Raw genomic sequence first — 26,571 nt, forward strand, 5'->3', positions numbered from 1 at the left:
TATGGAGAAATTGACTCATTGCTAACAGATTTGTTTTGCAGCATTGGAAATATAGGTTTATAGCTCCAGTTCTTCTATGGATTGCTATTAGAATAAGTTGCTTACAGATGTCATTGTGTGTTATTATGACAGAATATGGTAATTCTTTTTTTGTATGTATGTATGTTAACGTGTCAAGAGGGGGATTTTGTATCTTACCTTGAAGCTCAGCTAACTTGAAAAATGTACTTTCAAATTACTATATCTTACAAGTGATACTGCCATTTTATAATGCATGTCACATATGAAGGAGCTAATCCTCAGATGTTTCCATAAAAAATTGTTTATTTTTATTTATTTGTATTTTATTTCTTTATTTAATCATATTTATGTATCTAGCAAAAGCTTAATATTATACCAGATATGAAATAACAGTGAAATAGAAAAATGGGTTAAATACTGGTAATATTAGTAATGGATATCCCATTTACCATATTGGCAAGTGATAACATAAAGTCTTTCCATAAGCAATTAAGCATTTTTCCCCATAGATTGTCCGTAAAAAGGTTGTCGTCATGGTTCCTGTTCCAATGTTCCTGTGAATATCGTAATCAGTTCCCATGCCATGCTGGTGCTGACACGTGTTACTGTTCTGGAGGGCGCTGCTCTTGTTCCTTTGTACCAGGCACTGATGTAGAGGCTTTAGAATGTCTATTTGGGTTATCTCACCTGTTCAAGGATGCTTTCCCGAAGACCGGCAGGAACCGTTAGGAACACCGGTAAGCTGTGGGGAGTGGACTCTTACTGACTCTGGCAGGAGGGATTGGAACTGTCTAAGCTTTAATTGTTTGAAAGACCCGTGCATTCACCATTCTCAGCTTTGCTCTTGAAGTTGCATACTATCCAGTAATAAATCAGATTGTCCTCATGACACAGATATCCATAAGCTTCTTGTGTGAGTCTGGTTGGAAACTTGGGTAGGCATTCAATCACATAAAGCTGAGAATCTCTAGTTTTGTTAACTCCTACAAAGGGAATATTCTTGTGAGGAATTTTAGTTGATGATGGCTACGGCAACCAGAACCACGGAAGCGCCACAGGAGCCCTCCAGCTCTGCCCCTGAAACGGGGGAGCGAGGCGAAGGGCAAGACATCCCAGTCGAACCATCCCAGCACTAGCTGTTCAGCGCACCTCCCCAGATGAAGGAACGGAATTGGACTTGGAGGAGGAGAACAGTTGGGTGCTAGTGGAAGGACCGGGCCCATTGGAGTCCCTCAGTGAATTGATTGTCCTACACGACATCGACGAGGCACAGCCGGGAACACCTTGGAAATACCTGGTGGCACTGATGCCAGAGAGGGAATCCACCAAACTGGCCAGAACCCGGGACGTCACCTGATAGGGACTCACCCACTGCAGAGAGACTGCGGTGTTAGAAGCAAAAATGGGATTTATAGAAAACTATACAAGCTGCGATGGGGGGGGGGATCCCCATCAGGTAGAACCTGACCCTCTGTGCCCTGGAGCAATGGGGCACCCACTGCTGCAGCTCCAGTTCCTGGAGCCCCTGTTTCCATGGCACCTGGCCCCAGCAGGGGTTTTAGAGAGCTGTCAGTTAAATTTGATGGGGACCCAACGAAACTAGCATTTTTCCTCACCAACACAAAGAACTATATGAGGGATTTTGAAATGTATTTTCCGCACAAAAGATCCAATGTCAATGCAGTTGCAGCCCAGCTCAAGGGGAGGGCAGCCGTTTGGTACATCCAGCTGTGTGATACTGACACGCCTGCTCTGGGCTCCATTGATGATTTCATGTGGGCATTGAAGATGCATTTTGAAGATCCCCTGGTGAAAGAACAGCTAAGAAAGTCTTCAAAGAGATCTCCCAGGGCCAGATGTCAGTAGCTGACTACACCTCAGAGTTTAAGGCTCTAGCCAATAAAATTACCGATGGTCAGAGTCCACCTTAGTTGAGTATTTTAAAGAAGGTCTTTCCAGTGACATATTGCTTTGGGCTTTAGGCCGAGACGACCCCACGTCTCTTTATCATTAGATCTGCCTGGCCGGAAAAGCTGAAACTGCCAAATTTAGCTATTTACAAGCCCAAAAGGCTGAGCAGTCCTATCCAAGTACCTGAACTCTCAGAGGGGACCAGTTCGCCACCAGGGGAGCCCAAAGCTCTGGGAAGAAGAGAGGAGTTGCCGCTATGGAAAGGGGTAGTGCCTACGCTGTGGGAAGGAGGGACACCAGGCAGCCAATTGTCGGAAGCCCAAAGCTGATCCCAAACATGGAAGATTGCCTACGAAATTGCCGCCGGCAGTCCGCAGGGCCACAGCAGCCAGAGGTGATGTTGACAGTGAGGATTTCATGTAGTTCTCTGGGGAGTCTGATCCCAAACTCAAGGAGCCGGCAGGAAACTCTGATTGCCTGGTGGGAAAAGTGCCAGTGAGCAGGTGGCAGAGGACGGGCACAAAGACTCCATGGTGTGTGATGACTGTCCCAGTTAGGTGTTAAAATCAGACTGAAGCCCCAAATGAAAAATGATGAAGTTTGGGCACTAGTAGATTCTGGATGCTCACTTTGTTTGATCTACCCTGAATTGGTGGCAGCCTTGGACCTACCAACATTTCCCCTTAAGTGCCCTCTGATTTTTACACAGCTTGATGGTTCAGAGGCTGGAGGGGCCCCCGCCACCCACTTTACCAGAGCTGTAATCATGCAAGTGGGGAGCCATACAGAGACATTAAAATTCATTGTGGCTCCTGCAGGCAGTCCTTGTGTTATCTTGGGCATGCCTTGGCTAAAATACCAGAACCATTATATCAACTGGGAGTACAGAACTGTGACATTTAGAGATGGATTCTACAATGGGCCCGCAGAGGCATTGTCTCTTACGACTCGGGTATGCAAGGTTGGGGGTTGGTCAAGCAATGCCAGTGCCAGCACAGCTTGAGGGACTGCCTCCCCAGTATGTGGATTTGGCAGATGTATTTGGAGAAGCAGAGGCAGACCAGCTTGCCCCCCACGGTAAGACTGATTGTGCCATTGAACTAGGCCCAGAGGCAAAGCTACCCAAGCCCAAAATCTATCCCATGACCCAAAAGGAGCTGGCAGCTTTGTGTGAGTTTATAGACAAGAATTTGCCACGCGGCTACATTGACCCCGCCAATTCCCCTGTGGGAGTGCCAGTTTTATTCTGTGAGAAAAAAAGAATGGAACTCTTAGACTTTGCATGGACTACTGAGGCTTGAATGCCATTTCCATTTTCCAATTACCCCCTACCATTAATGAAGGACATGCTAGCTCATTTAGCTAAGGAGAATTTTTTTTCCAAACTGGACTTAAGGGAGCGTATTTCCGTGTTTGCATCAAGGAGGGGGATGAATGGAAGACTGAGTTCAATTGTCCTTTGGAATCCTTCCAATATAAGGTTCTCCTCTTTGGACTCCTGGAGTTTTTATGCAACTCATTAACGAGGTTCTCCATGACCATCTATTTGAAGGATTGTTGGTCTATTTAGATGATGTATTAATATACACAGAAACAGAAGAGGAACATAAAGCCTTGCTCAGGCAAGTGAGCTTAGAGCAGCCAAACTGTATGCCAAGCTCTATAAGTTTGAATTCCACAAATCACAGCTTGATTATTTGGGATACTGGTAGTCGGTGCAGGGCATTGCAATGGACCCAGCCAAAGTGCAAGCCGTGGCGAATTGGGGGCAACCTCGCACCCGCAAGCCGCTACAAAGTTTCCTGGGGTTTGCCAAATTCTATAGGCAGTTCATTGGGCGGTAAGCAGAGATTGCCCTGCCACTCACTGACTTGTTGAAAACCAAAGGCCAAGAGGAAACTCGCAAAGTTAAAGCCCCTATTGCCTTGCTGGACCCCAGACTGCCAGACTGCATTTGACAAGCTCAAAGCTTTGTTTATTGCGGATCCTGTATTGCATCATCCAGCCCCCGTTCATCCCTTTGTTGTGCAAGTAAATGCCTCAGATACTTCTATCGGGGCTATTCTACTTCGAAAGGAACCCTCAGGCAAACTGAGACTTTGTGCTTATTTCTCCAAAAAGTTCTCTGACATTGAGCACTGTTGGCACCTTTGGGAGAAAGAAGCATTTGCCATTAAAGCTGCATTAGAAAACTGGTGCCATCTATTGGAAGGTACCAAATGTCCTTTTGCAGTGTGGACTCACCATAGAAATTTGGAAGCTCTTCACACACCATGGCCCTTAGCCCTAAGCAAGTTCGCTGAGCTCAGTTTTTTAGTCGTTTTAATTTCCAACTGAAATATTTCCCTGGAAAACATAACGTTTTAGCTGATTTGCTTTCTCATTTGCCTTAAAATGATACTCAGCAACCCAACATTGTTGACAAAATCACAACTGGGTTTGGCAGCTTTCACTAGAAGCCAAATGCAGCGCCAGCAACCTGAGCCCTGCAGGCGAAAAGCGGAAGTACCTGCTCAATTGCAGGCTGACTTTCTTCGCACTTTGAAATCTGATACTTGGTTGCAAGCTAACAGGGACAAAGTGTCAACTTCTGATGGTTTCTGCTGGGCAGACTCTAAATTGTATGTTCCTGAGACTTTGAGTTCTGAAATTTTACAGCAGGCACATGACCATAAGACGGCAGGTCACTTTGGATTTGTAAAAACCTTACACCTTGTACAAAGGCAATTTTGGTGGCCAGCTTTGCAAATTAATGTAAAAGAACATGTGGCCACCTGCCCAGTTTGGGCTATTTCTAAGCACAAAGGGGGAAAACCACAGGGTAGCAAACCCTGGGAGCAAATTTCAATGGACGTCGTTGTGGATTTACCTCCCAGCCAGAAAAGGACAGTTATTTGGTAAAGGAGTTCTTTTCAAAGCAAGCTCACTTTGTTCCTTGTGCTTCTTTACCAACCGCTCAACAGTTAGCCAAATTGTTTTTACACCACATTTACCATTTACATGGCTGTCCTACACGTGTGATCACGGATCACAGAATACAGTTTACTTCTCACTTTTGGAAATCATTTATGAACTTATTAGGCACCAAACAAGGCTTATCTAGCCTCGCACCCTGCGACTGATGGGAGTTCTGAGATTCTTAACTCTGCTTTAGAGCAATTCTTTAGAGCTTACATTAACTACCACCAGGATGATTGGGTTGATCTCCTTCCCTTTGCTGAAGTTGCTTATAATAATGCTGTTCATCAAAGCACTGGCAAAACTCCTTTTCAGGTTGTCAGTGGACTGGGCTTTGTTCCCATTCCCGAGTTGCCGCAACCCCCTCCTCAGGCAGGTTCCACTGCTGACTGGGCAGCCCGCATTTCTCTTGGCCAGTTATTCAACAGGCCCTTGCTGATGCTCAAGCCACCTATAAAAATATGGACACAGACACCGTTCTCCACAGCTAGACTTTCAAATTGGTGGCAAAGTCTATCTCTCCACCAAGTACATCAGATCTTCCCAACCTTCTAAAAACTGGCATCTAAATTCATTGATCCTTTTCCCATTATTGACATTATCAATCCTGTGACTGTTAAACTTCAGTTGCCTCACAATTGGAAACACCGTCACCCTGTTTTTCATTGTAGTTTGTTGAAGCCTTTTCACACTTTTGACCACTGGCACTCTTCTCCACCCCCACCTCCTCCAGTCATGATTCATAGACACCAACACTTCAAATTGAAAGAGATCCTTGACTCCCATCACTTTTGGGGCTCCCTGCAATACCTCATTTGCTGGAAACCTTTTCCCCTTCCTGAGTGGGTGCTCACTCAACAGGTTAGCGCTCCTGATTTAGTTCCCTAAGCTGCTTATGTGAGTCTGGTTGGAAACTTGGGAAGGCGTTCATCACACTTGTTCTCAAACACAGGTGTCTGTGTGTATGTTTCCATACCATTGACTGAATTTCATGGTGGCTGAGAATAGGGGGGGGGGGGGAGAGGAAAAAAAAAAGAACAGTCCAGAAAGTCCAGAATGAAAATAGATAATATCTTAGTCCTGTGTTATGTCAAGAGACAAAGGGGACCCTGAAAAATGTGTCAGTTCTTATTTTTTACCAAAAATATTATATTTCAATTTCTAAAACTGAAATACCAACAGAAATGAAGTCATCCTCCTATATTAGAATAGCAACAGCATCATAGGTAAGAAAAACTTTTATTTAATGTGCATATAAATGTATGTCATATAGAAAATGGTTTGCAGAAATTTGCATGTTAGAGGAGCCTAATATTTTTATGTTTGGAGACACTGAGATGAAAACAGACTTTTATATGTACATTAAAAGCAGTAACTGAATCCAAAATCTTACAAGGTTTGAAGAAAGAAGTAACTGAGTAAAATATTTGGCAGATTCATTATTTTTGGCAGTTTAGTTCATCCTGAGCAAGAAAGCTATCCTAAGTCACATTTAGGACAACTACTCACTCTTTATCAACAATATGGCAAATACATCAAGGTTGACAGTTATGTCCTACCTGGTTAAACCAGCTGTCTCAGACAATGGGATTTTTGTTCATAGTCCATTTTTGGTCTCTTGGTGATTGGAAATTGACCATTCCAACTTTTACTCCAACAAAAGACTTGTTTGGACACAAAACCCAGTTTATAATACCATTTTTTTTTAGAAACACACCATTCCGGTCAAAGGAAATCTGGTCCCCTATGGTGTTTATTCAGAAAATGGAGGAGCTGAGGATAGAAAGAAAAATAACAGCTTAAGAAAATGTTCCAGCACATGGAACTGAACAAAGATGTGAATATTTGTTCTACCAGTTTCCTCACAGATACAGGAACATATACTGTATGTACTTTATTTTATTTTTATTTTATTTTTTTGAAGTAGAAGAGCCAGACCCAAATGCCTCTCATAGTATGGATTTCTTTCTCTTCTGAAACAACCCAACTACTTTTTAAAAATCACTTTGTCTTAATGAGCAGTGATGAATATTAGTCCTAGCTAGTATGGCTACAGATTGGAGACGATAATTGCAGGATAGAAAAATCTGGTCACACATTATTCATCTTGTTGAGAGATCTAGTGCATCACACTCAAAAATATGTTAGCACTGCAGAGGTAATGGGAACTTTGTGATGGAGAAGTCTGAAGTGTAACTTTCATTCAAGAACAAGGTTTATTCCAACTGGAACCTAAATAGTTCAAGTGAGATCACGTTTCATGCAAAGATACTAGGCTAGAAACCAGGAGAGCACAAGTTCTATTCCTGCCTTAGGCACAAAGCCAGCTGGGCGACTTGGAGTCAGTCACTTTCTCCCAGCCTTAGGAGGAAGGCAGTGGTAAACCACTTCCAAAAATCTGGCAAAAAAGGTGCAGGGGCTAATCCAGGCAGTTGCCAGGATTCAAGGTTGACTAGAAGACACACATACGCACACAAACAACCCCCTAAATGTATGAGGTGATGAATGTGTTTCCTGAACACCAACAAATGATTGCGGAAGTTAGTCTTGCCTTTCAAATTAATTGAGTAGGTAATAGCTGTTGTTGTTGTTGTTGTTGTTGTTGTTGTTATTTACCTTGGACTGGTCTACAACTATACTAAACTGAAGTGAAGTACTACTTACCTGGGATTAAGCTCTATTAAACTCAGTGGGAAATAATTCTGTATAAACCTATTTAGGATTAGGCTGAAATTGAACATGAATAAGGGGGTGAAGCCACCGCACATTATACTTGCTTTAAGAAAAAAATACATGCATGTCGTTCATAACAGAACTAATGCTACATTTTTTTTCTTTACATAGACTTCTCAATAAATTTATATCAAAGAATGCAATGCGATTTCTACAAAATGCATCTTATTGAAATGTTTATTTATCCATTTTGTTAATGGATCAAATTTATATGGCCACCCATTTCAAACAAGGTGACTCTGGGCAGCGTACAATCATCATTTTTATACTTATGTTTATTACTTGTATATATGATGAGGTGAGGTGACTTTTAAACTGTCATCCCCTCTAGCAGCAGTGAAAGACTCTTTATTGCCAGAATGTCCTCGGCTGACGTTTCTTAGATTAGTTACGTTGCCACACAAATAAGCTTGGTATGATTGCAAGAAATACCTCAATTTATACAACACAAAACATTTCAGAGAGAAAAAGGTAATCTTTTTAATCTGTACCTATTTCCTACCTGAGGAATCTTGTAGATGCTCAAAATATTTGGTATCTGACGGGCTGATTCAACGTCAAGTCCTTACGTGATTGCCAAAAGCTGTGCTTTAGTGTCACAATGTCATACACTGTCTACCGCAGAGTAAAACACTGACGCTGATTCGTATGAGAGCAGGTTCAGGTTTATTTCTTACGTAGTAACAGTTGCGAAAAAAGCTGAGAGTGAGAGGAGCGCGCCGGTGCGGGGTTTAAATACCCCGCGCCGGTCAGCGCCCCCTCACCCGGGGTTACGTCATCCCCCCTTTGTCCTGCATGCTGTCTTGCCGGTAGGTGAAGGGTTGCGAGGCCCCGCTGGTGCTCCGGGATCGCCCATCATCGGTTTCCTCATTCAGCCGGTGATTGCTGTCAGCTGGGCGATCTCCGTTGCGCTTGTGCTAACAGCTTGGGTGTGCCTCGCGATCCGCTTAGCCTTTGTCTTTTCTTCTTTCTCCTTTGTGAGCTGATGGCTGCTTCCTCCGGCTAGAGTCTGTGGCTGTTGTTGTGCGTGCTATGCTTATCTTGAGCCCCTTCCCCTGCTTCCTCGTTATTGTCATGTGTGCCGTTGTGCTGATGTCTTCAGCTCAACGGCACTCATGACACACAATGGTAATTGGGGAGAAATTGCTTCTTTGGAGAAAAAAGGTGCATTGCAGAACGAAAGGCCCACCTGACATTCGTATGACTAGATGTGGAATCCAAGAGTGATGTTGGGTAAGATCACAGGATCTTCACTGATTTCCTTTATTGCAAAGACCAAGACCAGGACATGCTGGTAGTTCTGAGTTATTACCCTACACTGGGATTTCCATTATGTGTCAAACAAATTCAGTAAAATGATTATATTCCACAGTTTATGAAATATGCTTGGTTCAAAATTCAGGCAAGAAAAACTTTTCAGCGTGAGAAGCCAAAGGAAGGTAAAGGATTTTATTTGGAAGGTTAACTATTTCTAGCAGGGGATTTTAAAAATAATGGAAAACTTGTACATTAAGGAAACAGTTTATAGTTTTCTAATATCGAGGCTTTTTTTTTCTTCCACCCAGTTTGATTTTAGAATCCATAAATGCACCTGTTGATATATCCCTACCCAGACTGCTAGCTCATCTTGGCCAGTCTCCCTATAAATGCAAAATGCATTTGTGAACAGGATATTGATGTTAATCGTTCAGCATTCTGATTTTATAGTAGCTAAATTATCAAAACAACAGTCATTTTAAAGATGCCCATGCTAGGAAAGTTTCTAATCACATAAAAATAGATAGAGGAATTCTGGAGCTAGGCTCTGGTAGATTCAGAGTTTTAAAAGAAAAATGCCTATATCTTTTTTTAATATAATTGGCAATATTTGCCACAGGTTCACACCAGTAAAAGCCATACATAAAGCTCTGACAAGGGTAAAACTGCTGCTCAAGCGCCCAGAGTCATTTGTCAAGATGGGCAGTGAAGAAATGTAACAAATAAATAAACACGTTTAACTTATCATCCCAAAAGCAATCATTTCCCTTCTTGTCTCTAACAATCTCTAACATTTTTTTTCTTATTCTTGGAAGTCCTTAATCTGACCTGCTTTGTGAGCACAGATTTCCAGCCAATGCAATTGGCAGTATCTGGCATGTCTGCAGCCTACTGGACTTCTAGATCACACTGCAGAGCCAAGGATCCAAACAATGGATCAACTAATGTGGGGGGAGGGGTGGCCAAAGATGGAAATACAAGGAAATTGAGTTTATTTCAGACTAAATGGAGTCTAGAAAGAGAGGAATCCAAAGTCTATAGATTAGAGGAAGGCAGGGGTGGACCATGTCTGTAAAGTTGCCAAGAGAATTAGAATTACATAAAATGTATGGGAAATCTCTGGGAGTTGAGTTTGATTTAAACTAACTTTACATACACACATACCCACACAGACATCCAAATTTTCTGACAGATTTAAGATTGTTATATATTAGTGGGTCCTCTAGAGGGACAAATTTAAAAATAATTTCAAATACACAAAGAGGAGACTGCGTAGCATGAATCAAATAAATATATATCTTTTGGGGAAGAAATATGGTGATCTGACATGAAGAAGAGTGAAATTCTTACTTTTAAGCAAGAGTTAAATCAAGAGAATCTTGGTTTAAATGAATTAAAATGAATGGAATTTCCCTATTTGAAAGTTAAATGTGCACTTATTGCTCTTTTAGGTATTTTAGGTACTTACTTACCTAACTTACATAGACTGAGTTAAGTCTATAATATTTAGGTTTGATTTAAAAAAAATCCTAAGCAATGGCTATACAATTAATGTTTCCAAAGAAGAGTAGAGGACAAAAAATAGATAAATAAAAATAGATAAGCAAACTGTCGGTAGTCAACACCTCCAGCTCCCCCAGGGACAAGTCCACCACCACTAGAATATCATCTATCCATCTTGCCCTTGGTCGGCCCCTCTTCCTTTTGCCTTCCACTCTCCCCAGCATCAGCATCTTCTCCAGGGTGTCCTGTCTTCTCATTATGTGGCCAAAGTATTTCAGTTTTGCCTTTAATATCATTCCCTCAAGTGAGCAGTCTGGCTTTATTTCCTGGAGGACGGACTGGTTTGATCTTCTTGCAGTCCAAGGCACTCTCAGAACTTTCCTCCAACACCACAGTTCAAAAGCATCAATCTTCCTTCTCTCAGCCTTCCTTATGGTCCAGCTCTTGCAGCCATATGTTACGACGGGGAACACCATTGCTTTAACGATGCGGACCTTTGTTGTCAGTGTGATGTCTCTGCTCTTAACTATTTTATCGAGATTTGTCATTGCTCTTCTCCCAAGGATTGAACGTCTTCTGATTTCCTGACTGCAGTCAGCATCTGCAGGAATCTTTGCACCTAGAATTACAAAGTCTTTCACTGCCTCTACATTTTCTCTCTCTATTTGCCAGTTATCAAAAGCTGGTTGCCATCATCTTGGTTTTTTTGAGGTTTAGCTGCAAGCCAGCTTTTGCACTTTCTTCTTTCACCTTCATCATAAGGCTCCTCAGTTCCTCTTCGCTTTCAGCCTTCAAAGTGGTATCATCTGCATATCTGAGATAGATAATGTTTCTTCCAGCAATTTTAACTCCAGCCTTGGATTCCTTGAGCCCAGCATGTCGCAAGATGTGTTCTGTGTACAAGTTGAATAGGTAGGGTGAGAGTATACAGCCCTGCAATAATCCTTTCCCAATCTTAAATCAGTCTGTTGTTCCATGGCCTGTTCTTAGTGTTGCTATTTGGTTGTTATACAGATTCTTCAGGAGGCAGACAGGAGGACTTGGTATCCCCATACCACTAAGAACGTGCCACAATTTGTTATGGTCCACACAGCCAAAGGCTTTAGAATAGTCAATAAAACAGAAATAGATGTTTTTCTGAAACTCCCTGGCTTTTTCCATTAGCCAGCGGATATTGGCAATTTGGTCCCTAGTTCCTTTTGCCTTTTCCAAACCCAGCTTGTACTTCTGGCAATTCTCGCTCCATGAATTGCTGAAGTCTACCTTGCAGGATCTTGAGCATTACCTTACTGGCATGTGAAATGTTTGATAGTTTGAACATTCTTTAGTGTTTCCCTTTTTTTGGTATGGGGATATAAGTTGATTTTTTTCCAATCTGATGGCCATCCTTGTGTTCTCCAAATTTGCTGGCATATAGCATGCATTACCTTGACAGGGTCATCTCACAAGATTTTGAACAGTTCAGCTGGGATGCCATCGTCTCCTGCTGCCTTCTTATTAGCGATGCTTCTTAAGGCCCATTCAACCTCACTCTTCAGGATGTCTGGCTCTAGCTCACTGGCCACACCGTCAAAGCTATCCCCAATATTGTTATCCTTCCTATACAGGTCATCTGTATATTCTTGCCACCTTTTCTTGATCTCTTCTTCCTCTGTTAGGTCCTTGCCATCTTTGTTTTTGATCATACCCATTTTGGCCTGGAATTTACCTCCAATGTTTGTAATTTTCTGGAAGAGGTCTCTTGTCCTTCCTATTCTATTGTCTTCTTCCACTTCCACACATTGCTTGTTTATAAATAATTCCTTATCTCTTCTGGCTAACCTCTGGAATTTTGCATTTAATTGGGCATATCTCCCCCTATCGCTGTTGCCTTTTGCTTTCCTTCTTTCTTGGGCTACTTCTAGTGTCTCAGCAGACAGCCATTTTGCCTTCTTGGTTTTCTCTTTCTTTGGGATGTATTTTGCTGCCAGCTCCTGAACAATGTTGTGAACTTCTGTCCAGAGTTCTTCCAGGACCCTATCTACTAACTCCAGTGCCTTAAATCGATTCTTCACCTCCACTGCATATTCCTTAGGAATATTAGTGAGCTCATATCTAGCTGATCTGTGGGTCTTCCCTAATCTCATTAGTCTGATCCTACATTGTGCAAGAAGAAGTTCATGATCAGAACTACAGTCAGCTCCAGGTCTTGTTTTTACCAACTGTATAGATGTCCCCCAGCTTTGGCTGCAAAGGATGTAGGCAATCTGATTTCGGTGTTGTCCATCTGCTGAAGCCCATGTATAAAGCTATCTCTTAGGTTGTTGGAAGAGAGTGTTTGTTATGCAGAGTGAGTTGTCTTGGCAAAATTCTATCAGCCTATGTCCTGCTTTGTTTTGTTCTCCCAGGCCTTGCTTACCTGTAATTCGAGGTGTCATTTGACTGCCCACCTTAGCATTCCAGTCTCCTGTGATGAAAATAATGTCTCTTTTAGATGTGTTGTCCAGTAGGTGCTGCAGATCCTCATAGAACTGCTCTACTTCAGCTTCTTCAGCATCTGTGGTTGGGGAATATATTTCGATCACTGTGATGTTAGATGGCTTGCCCTGAATTCGAATTGAGATCATTCTATCATTTTTTTGGATTGTATCCAAGCGGTGCTTTAGCCACTTTACTATTAATTATGAACGCTACTCCATTTCTTCTGTGGTCCTCTTGTCCACAGTTTTAGATCTGGTGGTCATTTGATGTGAAGTGGACCATTCCAATCCATTTCAGTTCACTGACGCCCAAAATGTCTATCTTTAATTGTGACATTTCACCAATAACCACATCCAATTTGCCCTGGCTCATAGATCTTACATTCCCGGTTCCAATGGTGTGTTGTTCCTTAGAACATCGGATTCGCCATTCACCACCAGCACCATCGGCCACTAGCCGTCCTTTCAGCTTTGAGCTGTCTGCGTCATAATATCTGGGGCTAGTTGAATTCATCCTCTGTTCCTCCCCAGTAGCATTTTGACCATCTTCCGACCTGGGAGCCTCATCTTCCCATCAATGGTATAGATCCATTTAGTTTTCACGGCAAGAATACTGGGGTGGGTGGCCATTTCCATTCCCAGGGATCGCATTTAGTCTGACCTCTCTGTCATGACCTTCCCATCTTGGGTGGCCATTCACGGTTTAGCTCATGGCATCATTGAGGTGCTCAAGCTCCAGCACCATGATAAGGTAACGATCCTTTGGTGAAGTTTATCTCTAGGCAGGCCATAAATATTCTGGATATGGAGGGATTTCCATCACCCACTGCCATGGCAAATTATATCATGATACCAAACATTTATTTAATTATTTTTATTTCTAAAAAAATTGCAATAAACAGAAACTGTATATAAAATGGTTAAAAAGGGCACAACAACAGTTCATGAAATTAAATATTAATATTTCTTTAGTACTGCTCCCACACATTAATAAATTCCTATGGCATAAAAAATGATGGTTCCTCTGGGTAGCATAAAATACATATTAGACCATATATTTGAAAAGGCAATTGATAGCTACTCCTCTGTCAGCCTTTCCAGATAAAGCAGACAGGAAACATGACTAGATGAACTAACTATACTTTATTGTAAGGCTTCATTAACAGAATCTTGCATGTCTGAAAATGCAAATCTCCCACCCTCCCTATTTATTGCTTGAGTGGTTAGGGAAGTTTTTTCCTAAATTTCTTCTTCAGGCTGTTACCCTCTCTTGGACTTCCCTTTCTTCTATCTGACTACTCCCTTAGCGGTATGTCTTCCCTCACTTATACAAGGTCACACTTACATTACATCACAAAGTATCAGGTAACTTCCTAGCAAGGAAAGCTACAATGAACTTACACTTGCCAAGAAACCCATTTGGCTCAAGATAAATGAAACATAGCCACAGAGTCCTCATTACATTCTAGTATAATTTCCTCTGCCATGGAGTACACCTCAGCATCTGGCAATGGAGGGTTAGTCCCAAACCAAACAACACAGATGCCCACTTGAATAATGGAACAGGAAATCTCAACACATTTGGCCAGTACTTTCCCCACATACTGTCCCCACATACTTATCTTAGATCTTAGATTAGTGGCCATGAAAGCCTCTACTGTAGTGATTTTGCCAGTACTCAAGAAAGAGCTCCTGAGAAGATGGTACCAAATCACTGCAAGAAAATGTCAGCTGTGCTGATGATTACAACATCAAGCAAACTTGAATGAACAATCCAAGGCCAATTCAGCCTATGCTGAACAATTTAGTCAGGGTTGAAGATGACTAGAAGGATTTAGGCCACTATTTCAACCAATGTGCATCAAATACACATATAATTATTTCAGTAGTATGTTGAATCTTGTCACTTGTATGATTGTTTTCCTTTTTTTCTTCTCATCTCTGTCTCGTAGCAGAAGGATATAAAGTATATCTACCAAGAATACTTTTATATTATACATCAGTATCTGGCGAGGTTGCTATCATCTTCATGTTCTGTTCTGCATATGTTCTATTAATTCAGAAGATGAGTACATTCCCATAACTGCATCACAGACTCAAATGAATTCATCACAATATGAAAACTGTATTACTCTGCTTTGATTTATATTAATCTGCAGAGATTATGCAACTACTTTTCTAACAAAATTTATGAGCTAGCCTTTACAAATTAAAACTATATTTTTGTATCCTCATTCACTAAATATAGCCTTCTCCAATTTGGTGTCCTCTACAGGAGTCAGGGCATCAACTTACAGGATCCCAAGCCATCATTACCACTGTAATCCAAACATATCAGAAGAGCATAAATATATACTGTATCATAAGGGAGAAGGCTACCAAATACACTGAAATTGGCCCTTGGCCTGTAGAGCTGAAAGGAAGTTCACTCTGCCACAATGGCTTATTTCTCAAACTAGGACTGCTTATTATGATGATCAAATGCAGTTATAAATGTTCAAAGCAAATTATAAATATGAAGGACAAGGGACCTGGTTCCATTCAGCTGATTTTTTTTCTATTGATGCATTTATAATAAAATAAATGCATTGTATTATATTCATATACAGGCTCCCCTTACTATATTGTATGGCAGGGTTACATCCTTCCAAAACTTCACAAAAAGCAAATTTGCATAAAGCAAGACACTAAAGCAGCTGGAGGGTTTCAAACTGGGCAAAGGAGGTGCCGATAATGGCCCTGGTCATTTCTCCATGCATTCCACTAAGGAATGAGAGTTATCTGAACTCATGAGTACTTGAATGCAAGTACTACTGTATACATGATTTGGGCTCTAGTAAAGTAAGATCCAAGTTAATATGGAGAACATGACTTGCATTCAGGACAGCAAAGCTTTTGTCTATCTTCAGTCTTCTTCCCTTAACACATTAAGATAATAAGAAGTAAGAAATGGGATGGTATGCATGCCTCTTTCTTCACCCGGTTCTCAGCCTTATACTGTATGCATTTAGATCAGTCCCTGAAAAGACCTTTTATCAGCAATGTGTCCTGAAATTAGAACAAAGAAATTTCTACCAATGGCCAGAATTCTATTTGATCAACTTTCTGGGATTAAAACCATTTCTTGTTCCTTTGCAGACATGAATGACTGTTACAAGCATGCAAATAGGAATTGTCCCAGTAAGACAGGACTTTTGTACTCCCAAGGCAATATTTTGGGGGGATCTTTGAACTGTTATTCTGAACCTGTATACTATTAACTTACTCCTATTTGCTACTTCTTCAGCAAATCCTTTGGGAATGGAAGTCTGACTTAATAATAGCCTTCAATCTAAATGCCTGCATTTTATTCTGCTCCTTCATCATGGAGTTCACTGCTCACTAGCAAAACTCATAATTAAGACTGTTGCTTTCTTCTTTTTTCTCTCTTGAGATATATATGCCCAAACACTAATACCATTTAGAGCTACAGAGAAGAGACAAGATTATGAACAGGTAAGGTCCACAGTTCTAATGCTAGATAGTCCAAGGTTCAGACTTTACCAGGAGATTAAGCCACCATTCAAGTCAGGCAGTATTAACCACAGATATGGTAATGGCTGAGTCCTAGAAGAAAAGAGTCTTGACATTTGCCCTTGTGCTGGGGATGGCATTTTTACTAGTTTTCCTGCTAGTGCTCCTTCCTCACATGGTGTGCAAGAGTGACAGATGCAGCATCTATCATCCACACTCTCCATATCACACATATCATCATCCAGGAGACCTTATGATTGGTGGCATTGTTTCACAGGCTGCGATTGTCTCCAAACAAGTCAGCTTAACTGAACCTCCCCCAGCAGCAGTGCCTGGAGAGTTTATGTAAGGAACAGTATAACTGATTGTATTTTCAAGGATCTCAGTCACTGAAATAGTAAACCCGACCCTGACACCTTAGAAAATAAGCTGATTACATGGGCTAACACTAAGGAGATCCTGAGAAATATAGTTCAGAAAGTATTCACACATTTAAAGGAACATTCCCAAATCCTAAAGCCCTCCAGATTTGTGACTTTGATTCCCAGTTTTCTGCAGAAGGTTGGGAGTTGAAGCTACAGGATGCCCAGATAGTGGAAGTCTGATTGAAACATTTTCTCTTTATTCCTGTAATATTTCCATTGTCTTCTTTTCTTTGCCTTCTCCTGCCAAATCTCTCATAATGCTAGCTTCTTACATGAGTATTCCCATTCATCTTCATGCTTTATATGTCAGGTTTTTTTCTATAAACCTCTGTATTTCTCATGAAACAACAGGACATACATCTTGAAAGAATGACAAATAAATTCATTCCTTTTCACGTTCAAAAATCAGAGATGTTCACAACTGTATTTGTAGTTTGTTTGTTTGTTTGTTTGTTTTTAATCTAAGTGACATCTCTTGGGCTTGTCTTTGTTTTACCATGGGTGTTCCCAAGGAGAGAATTTTCAGAAAGGTACAGGATGTTGTTACATATCTCCTCAAACAATAAGTCCATCTAGCCATTACATATTCTTTTCTAGTCATATCCATAATGAAATGTTGATTGAGGGAAATGAATCTGCAACAGCTTTTCCAATATGCAACCATCTTGATCTGGACTTCAATTTCCACTCTATTTTGCCTTCCAGGCTCTGCTAGCCAGTGAGTGGGAAGAGTTGAAATCTGTCACATCTAGAAGATATCAAGTTGGGGAAAGCTGATCTAGGACTAGTTATATACTGTTTTTCAACAAATTGCCCTTCCAGTTTCATTACTGTTTTCTGTCTGGGAAATATTTAGTGATAACCTGGAAAAGCAATCCCCTTTCTTACAGAAACACAGGCAAAACAGGGATCTTTATAGAAATGCTAAGCTGTGTAACCCTAGCTATTTGCAGAAGTTTAAATAACTATGCCCTTGAAAACCATTTGTTCTGAGTTTTAAATAGTTTCCAGATTCCTTCAGTTCTTTGTTTCACATTTTGAGGGGTTAATTTTCTTTCAAAAATTCCTTATTTTAAACGTAAATGGCTTTATTTATATAATCTGCATAAATAATTGTAAAAACATTTAAATATATGAACGCCTTTATCCCTATCCTTTTGATATCCTCTTGCTATTAAGGAATATAATTTCCTCTTTCTTTTCTTCAGAGGATTCCAATGCCACAGTAAGTAATACTGTAGGTAATAAAGTTCCTTGGAGGATATCCATATATGTGTATGTATATACTTCAGTGTGTATCTGTGAAAAAGTTATATATCATTGTCAAGTTGTATTAATCCAAAAGTTGATCTGAGTATTGTTATCTCAAGAGGTGGAGAGAATTATGTGTTCTGAAGCTACACACTGATATTATTTCGCTCTACTCATATTCACTCATTGTAGTCAAGTTCCTAAGAATTACCAACACATCCTGGCTATGGCATTTGCAGTAAAGGAGATCAATGAAAACCCACAGATCTTACCCAATCTCACCTTGGGTTTCGGCATCCGTGACAGCTATGACAATGCCCCAAAGACTTTTCAGGCTACAATGCTACTTCTATCATCAGTGAAGAGACTGATGCCCAATTACAGCTGCAACATCCACAATAATTTAGTATCTGTTGTTGGGGGATTGGATGCTGAAATCTCTCTTCATATCTCCACCATCTTGGATATCTATAAAATTCCACAGGTAGGACACTTTTTGACTATGTGCATGAAATTTAACATACATCAGTTCTGTGACTTTTTAGTTAGGTAATTTCAGTGGCTACAGAGCAAAATATGTTTGAGTAATTTCTTAATACCTCTTTCAAGGCAGTGATTATAAAAGAAGAGGAGACCAATGATTGGCAGAAACTGCTCTCCTCAAACTAAAAAATAAAAATTCAAGGACTGTTTAAAAAGTATGCTCTTATTAAAGATGCAAGTACCTGTCACCCTCTGACCACTAGTTTGCACACCTCATTGTTATTTGCACATGTCATTGTTAAGGTTAGATCCTTCTGAAAGTGATCTCTTACATGCCAGCTGTGCAACATTATAAAAAATCTGACCATGTGTTTGTGCATATAATAGTATATCAATAAATAGTCTAAATTACATGCAGTATTGCCAACAAAGTATCTCAAATCCTCCACTACACCTTAGATTTGGTGAGGACAAGACAAACCAAAACAGGAAATGACAAGGGAAACAGAATGCAGGAAAGTGGGGATCAACAGGAAAAGATCTGTGAATACTCAGAACAGAAAGGCTGAAAGGAACATGCTACAAGTCAGACAAAATGACTAAGTCTTAAAATGAGGTAACAACCAAAGGATATTAATTTGGGAAAAGACAGAACATCACATAAAATATAGCAAATCAGATGAAAAAGGGAAGCAGAATGAATCTTTCCTTGCCTCCCAGTGAATTTCTCTAAACACATTCTAACAAAATAAGTGAGATTGAAAAAGAGAGAATAATTCCTCCAAGCTGTCCCTTCTATGGAAGGAAAGCAGCAATCATGGTTCAGTGGGTTAGAAAGCATACCGAATCTCTAAATCGTTTCTGAGCCCCTCTAAAACATTTCAGAATTGCCTGATTCAATTTGACATCATTGTGATACATATCAAAAGTTCAGTTGGAAAGGATGTTTCAGCGAGTTCTAAATTTAAGGCACTACCATAGGATTTATGACAAAACAATGCATATAAGAAATACAGCAGAAACTCAAACATGATTTCAGCTAGGCATGTCGAAGGCTGCCTTATATGAATGCTGGTAGGATTGTTAATATCCACTTATAAAGGTTCTATGCATGCTGTTATTTTTTCCCCACTTCTCTCTAGCTCATTTATGGCTCAGCTCCACTGATGAATGATAAAACTCCAGGCCTCCCTTTTTACCAGATGGTTCCCCCAGATGCCCTTCAGTATGCAGGGATTGTCTCCCTGCTCCTGCATTTTAGGTGGACGTGGATTGGGATCCTTACCATGGACAATGACCAAGGGGAAAAATTTGTACAAATGGTGATTCCACTTTTTTCCAAAAGGGGGATTTGTTACTCTTTCATTGAAAAAATTGGCAAATTTAGTGATATAGGTGGACTTGATGATATGCTTCAGAAGGGAGTAAAAATCTATGATCGGGTCATGGGTAGTAAAGCCAATGCATCTGTGATTTATGGGGAATCTTTCACCATGATATTTTTGAGATGGTTGCAATATATACCAAGTATAGAAGAGGCAAGATCAAAAGCAAAAGGTGTTGTATGGATAATGACAGCCCAGATAGAACTGACTTCCTCAGCATTTCAACGCTCTTGGGGTACAGAAATAATCCATGGGGCCCTCTCCTTCTCAATGCCCTCTGCTGATCTACCAGAGTTCCGTCTGTTTGTTGCAAAACAAAACCCCTTCATCAATGGAAAGGAAAATGGGTTTATCAGTCAGTTTTGGCAAGAAGCTTTCAACTGTGTATTCCCAGATGTGGTCTTGAGTGATGTGCCTGAAGACATTTGTACTGGGACAGAGAATCTGAAGAGCCTTCCTGGGCCTATTTTTGAAATAGGCATGACTGGCCATAGCTACAGTATCTACAATGGTATTTATGCAGTAGCTCATGCTTTCCATGCCATATCGAAATCTAGACAGAAACACAGAGCAATGGCAGTCAGAGGAGGAAAAAATAATAAACAAGATTTCTTGCAGGTAATACACCCAGTGTCCTCATCTGTCAGAGCATTATGCATCAGCCTGTGCCTCCATTTCATCAGTCTTCCCATCTCCTGCATATGAAAGAAGGACTCATAGTTTTGTCACAATACTTTCCTTTCGATTGTTACTATTTGAATGTTTTGCTTTGATTTCTATTGCATCCCTCACTATGATGTTTGAAAGGTTAATGTCATATTTGTGAGCATAACTTTAGGAAATCCACTTTCCCTCCCTTCTGAATCTCTCATGGAACTGTGTGAGTGTGTGTGTCATTTTCTCATGACTCTTTGATAGACAAACCACTTTATTGGAATTAGGTTGTTTTTCCATTAAGCAGCATTTAAATCATAAGAGGAAGATTAGCAGAGACATAGTGAAATACATAAATTCACCTGAAATCTATCAATTCACTCCTCCAATTGTCAATACCTTTGACTCAATTGCAATGCACTTAAAAGATATGAACAAAGAATGCCGTTGTTTATCTGCTTTTCTCTATGAAAACTACCATCACAGGAAGGAGAAGTTTGACCTTTCAAAACTCTTGCATTTATTTATTTATTTATTTTTTGGTTCAGCTTCATTACTTTCTAAGAGGAGTCTCTTTTAACAACAGTGCTGGGGACCAGGTCTCCTTTGACCAGAATGGGATACTAAGAGCTGGATTTGATATTATCAACTGGATTGCTTTTCCAAACAAATCATTTCTTCGTGTAAAAGTTGGGAAGGTGGATCACCTAGCTCCTCCAGATGACGTTTTAACTTTCAATGATGAGATCATTACATGGCACATCTCATTCAACCAGGTAAGGTCCAGTTATCATCCCTGGTTCTGAATTAATGTTGACTTTTATTCTGATGTTCATTGTTCCAGACAAAGCTAAATGCTTATGAGATATTGAGTTTAATAAGTTTCGTGTGAATTCATAAAATGAGATCCGACCCCTTTCTGCTTGCATTGCTACCTCTGTTAATTGCCTGGAACAAAAATATATTACTTAATAATATATGTACCTATTGCTGAAAGTTGGTGTGGAATGGCATTGAGTTGCTCCACACCTATATGTGGTTTTTAAAGCTTTCTTAATATTGGGACTTTTGCTGTTTTATAATATTTGAAAGCTGCGACTAAATCTATTCTGACATCTGTGCAGTGCTGGTAAAACTAAAGTTTCTGCCTGAGATGACTGGGTTGGTCATAACATGCTGATAAGTTGGTAGTTTGGTCCAGTGGTTAAGGCAATGGGATAGAAACCAGGAGACTGAGAGTTCTAGTCCCACCTTAGGCATAAATGCTGGCTGGGTGACCTTGGACCAGTCACACTCTCTCAGCTCAACTCACCCCACGGGGTTGTTGTTGTGGGGAAAATAGGAGGAGGAAGGAGCATTTGGTATGTTCACCACCTTGAGTTATTTATAAAAAATAATAAAGGGGGATATAAAATAAATAAATAAAAATGAATAAAAATAGTGATCCCTGAAATGTATATATCAGGGTATTATATCTATCTAAATTCTTTGCAGGATTTGGGCTCTAAATGGGAGCTCACATAGATCAAGTGACTGGTCTAAAATAAGATATAATTTTGTCACTCTTGTGGTCATTTTTGACCATTTAAATTTAGGAATTACAATACCTACATCATTATTCCTAACCCAGGTGGTACTGGTCAAGGAAACTGGGTATGGGCTAACTCAAATGAAGTAATAGCAGCAAGTGGTCACTCCTAGGCCTAGTCCATCTTTAAATGAAATTAACAGATTTAAAAGATTGAAGAGGTTATGACATAATAAATTGTACTAGATGTATGTGGCCTCAATTAGGTGAGCTCACCATGAAGGTCATCATCTGCTACCATGTTTAATATACAAATCCTAAATATTCTGGTGAGGTATAATAGATGCCAGATTGCTGTGCTGATACCCAGATCTTCAGAGTGGCACAGTTGACTTCCAGAGTAGATTTTGGTGTGTGTGTGTGGGCTGGGATATGGCTATTAAAATAAGAAGACAGAGCCTTATCATTAGTAGCATGTATGGCATTCCAGATGTCTGCCAGTATATGAAAAACTGTTTCAGTGTTCCCACATTAGTTGAGACAGGTAGTTATCTGATTTATTTACTCAGCTTTGTTAAAGAAAGCAACCTGCAAGGTGGAAGTCCTTTCTTATTTTGTCTATAATAGCAATTTCCTTTTGTTTCTACCTTTGGTAATGCAAAAATTTATTGCCTCCTAAAGGTTCTGAGGGTTGCTGTTTGAGAAATGGAAGTTAACTCTTTTTTTGCAAGACTGCACTTTTGTCAGAGAGCTATTATACCTTATTTGTTTCTTTTTTCCTTTTCTATTTTAAAGGAATTAATATTTGGGGTGGGGGCATTCTTCACTGGTGGCATCTTGGTGGATCCACTTCTGGTCACACATTTCCTGAAGCCACTAGAAGACTCTGCTAACAGCAGAGAAATTCCCTTTGTCCATTCACTGAGTTCCTTCTCAGAAAGGGACTCATTTTGCCATCCAGCTTTGGGTGGAAAGTGGAGGTCAGGTGGGTCAATATAAAGCATAAAACCACAACCAACAATTTTGAACTTCAGCCAAATTCCACTCACTAAACTAAAGGAAGTGTGTGTGTGTGTGTGTGTGTGAGAGAGAGAGAGAGAGAGAGATATTGAAAAATTCCATATAACCCTTAGCAACAGATCAGAGAAGCAGTTTTGCAGATTGTTTTCTAAATGCATGTTAACAATAGTCTTTAATGAAACAACCTTTTGTAACATTTTACACGTCTCCAAATTTGCAGTTCTAGCATAATAAGATTGCATATTGTGTTAAACAACATTTGAAAGAACATAGATATGAATTATCTATCATCTATCTATCTATCTATCTATCGATCGATCGTCTAGCTCTATTTTGTGTCTTCAAGTCAGTGTTGACTCCTGGACAAGTCCCTGCAGTTTTCTCAGCAAGGTTTTTTGGAAGTCGTTTGCTATTGCCTCCTTCCTAGGGCTGAGAGAGAGTGACTGGCCCAAGTTCACCCAGCTGGCTTCATGCCTAAGGCAGGACTAGAACCACAGTCTCCCAGTTTCTAGCCTGGTACCTTAACCAGTATACCAAACAGGCTCTCTATGGATATTTTAAGAGCTAACAATCCAGAAACTCTATTTTAATCACAACTTTTTGCATTAATACTGTACATTTTTTTTAAGTATGGAAAAAAGTCAAAATCAATTGATAGGTAAACACAAGCAAAAGTGATATTGATCAGAAAGAGATTAATGTGTGCATTAAATGTTGAAAAAAAATGGGATCTCTTCTCCAGACTATTGCTATCTTCTTTCATTCCTAGGTACAACCTATTTCTATCTGTAGTGAGAGTTGTTATCCAGGTTTCAGCAAGAAAGTGAAGGAAGGGGAGCCATTTTGCTGCTATGATTGCATCCCATGTGCAGAAGGGACAATTTCAACTATGAAAGGTAAAAAAAAATCATTTGATCCTGATTATTTGAAATAAATTTGTGTAAGAGAAGTATACTATGTTCTGAGTTATTCAAGGTAGTAGAAGCTGTAATATGTTGAGAAGTCACTTCTCAAACCAATGGAGTGATATATTCTGCTCACTGGAAGTTCAGACATAGATTGCTCATGAATCATCAGTGAATATTTCCTACTTTAAAGAATCAATCAGTGCACAGCTTTCTTTTCAACTTACTTGCTGTCATTGAGGAATTTATGAAATATAATTGCAAGTGAGCACCTCTCTTTGAACACTATTTAGATCCGTTTTCTGCAACTTTTTGACCACCAGATATACTTGGTAACAATTTCCCTCCTACACAGCCAACACAGTGAAGCTAACTGAGGTACAAGAAATATGGAGAGCAAGTACATACATGATGAACAAGCTCCTTAAAATTCACCCAATTTCAAAAATCAAAAAGCAAGCTCCTAAACATTTCACATTCCAACATACAGTACATATAAAAAGTATCTTGCTATGTTGCCAAGCAGGTGCCTAATCCTGAGTGAGTAGGAACCATGCAAATCTTTGCCAGAACTGTGAAACAGTAAGATAATGCATTGTCTTACTGATGTTAGTCAAGGAGAGAAAATAAGAATTATTTCATATAATGCTCATATTTAACTGCTGACTCCAATTGACTCTATGTAATATTAATTTATGTAACACAAAATAATATTAGATTTGACTTTATTAAGAGAGAATTGGAAATAGAATTATTTATTTATTTATGTATTTATGTATTATTATTTATTAATCCAATTTATATACCCACCCATCTCACCAGAGAAAACTCTGAGTGGCTTACAATTATTATTGTTAATATTGTTGTTGTTGTTATTTGCCTGTGACGATTGCCTTAGTCTAAATAAAACTGGCAGACTCAGAATCTTGATTCAGGTTCTTGATTTATTTAGAAAAGAGTGCAAACATGTAAAAAGCTGAGAATGAGGAAAGCGCGCCCAAACTCAAACTAAATAGCGTCTTTGCAAATATCACTCCACCCCCTCCCTCCCAAGCAGCCCACCCCACATTCCCAGGTGCTCTTAACGAGCGCCGCTGATTAATGGGCTAAACGACCTTGGCATTTAAGAGATAGCTGAAGCACATTCCTCCCTGGCACAATCCAGCCTGTTTACTGTACAAGGTTCCCAGCAGCACCCTCCCAGCCAGTACACATGTCAGCACCATGGCAAGCGAACCATTACGATGTAATCATATCTGAACAGTGAACATGACATTGCCTGTTCTTCTACTCTTCATGTATTTAGACAGATTCTATACTTAATCTTCAATAAAATCTGCAACATGAAAAACAATAATTATTAGTTGTTCAAAACTTATCAACAATTTGTGAGCTTTGAGGTTTTCCACAAGCTTGTTGTTGTTTATTCATTTAGTTGCTTCCGACTCTTTGTGACTTCATGGACCAGCCCACGCCAGAGCTTCCTGTCGGTCGTCAACACCCCCAGCTCCCCCAGGGACAAGTCCGTCACCATAAGCTTACTTTCCATAAGCTTATTTTCTTTAAAAAAAAAGTTGTTGCTTTTATTAATGTGATAGGACACTGTTCAGATTTATGACATGCTTGTGAGTTAAACATGACATCTTTTCTTCTTTTTCAGACAGAAATGAATGTTTTAGATGCAAAGATGGCTACTATCCCAACACAAGACAGGATTTCTGTGTTCCCAAAATTGTCAGTTTCTTGTCTTACAAAGAACCTTTAGGGTTCAGTTTAGCCTGTCTCGCACATTCTTTTTCTCTGGTCACAGTTCTTGTACTAGGAGTATTTGTGAGACACCACAACACTCCCATTGTCATAGCCAACAACCGGGATCTGACCTACATTCTCCTCATCTCCCTCCTGCTCTGCTTCCTTTTGGCACTGCTGTTCATTGGCCAGCCAGGAAAAGTCACCTGTCTTTTGCAACAAACAACTTTTGGCATAGTCTTCTCAGTGGCTGTTTCTTCTATCTTGGCAAAAACCATCACAGTGATTCTAGCATTTATGGCCACCAAACCAGGTTCCAGAATGAGGAAGTGGGTGGGGAAGAAATTAACCAATTCCATTGTTGTTTCCTGCTCTCTGATCCAAGCAAGCATCTGTACATTGTGGCTGGCAATGGACCCCCCATTCCCAGATGTTGATATGACCTCAGTGGCTGAAGAAATTATCCTGCAATGCAACGAAGGCTCTGTGACCATGTTTTATTGTGTCCTTGGCTATATGGGTTTCCTGGCTCTTATCAGCTTCACCACAGCCTTTCTTGCTAGGAAGTTACCTGACAGTTTCAATGAAGCCAAGTTCATCACCTTCAGCATGTTGGTCTTTTGCAGTGTTTGGTCATCCTTTGTCCCAGCATACCTGAGCTCCAAGGGGAAATACATGGTGGCTGTGGAGATCTTCTCTATCTTAGCCTCTGGTGCTGGGCTCCTGGGTTGCATCTTTTCTCCAAAATGTTATGTCATTTTGTTGCGGCCAGAGTTGAATAACAGGGAACAACTAATTAGAAGAAAGGAATGCTAA

At 40.2% G+C, this 26,571-nt stretch overlaps 1 protein-coding gene across 1 annotated transcript; it reads left to right on the forward strand.

The window, feature by feature from the left end:
* Positions 1-2,188: 2,188 nt before the first annotated feature.
* LOC134496736 (vomeronasal type-2 receptor 26-like) lies at positions 2,189-26,571 on the forward strand. Its single transcript, XM_063302444.1, has 3 exons — positions 2,189-2,338; positions 23,871-23,997; positions 25,667-26,571. Exons 1-3 carry the CDS (start codon positions 2,189-2,191, stop codon positions 26,569-26,571), a joined length of 1,182 nt encoding a protein of 393 aa, XP_063158514.1.

Source organism: Candoia aspera, chromosome 4 (assembly GCF_035149785.1).
Source record: "Candoia aspera isolate rCanAsp1 chromosome 4, rCanAsp1.hap2, whole genome shotgun sequence".
Taxonomy (NCBI): domain Eukaryota; kingdom Metazoa; phylum Chordata; class Lepidosauria; order Squamata; family Boidae; genus Candoia; species Candoia aspera.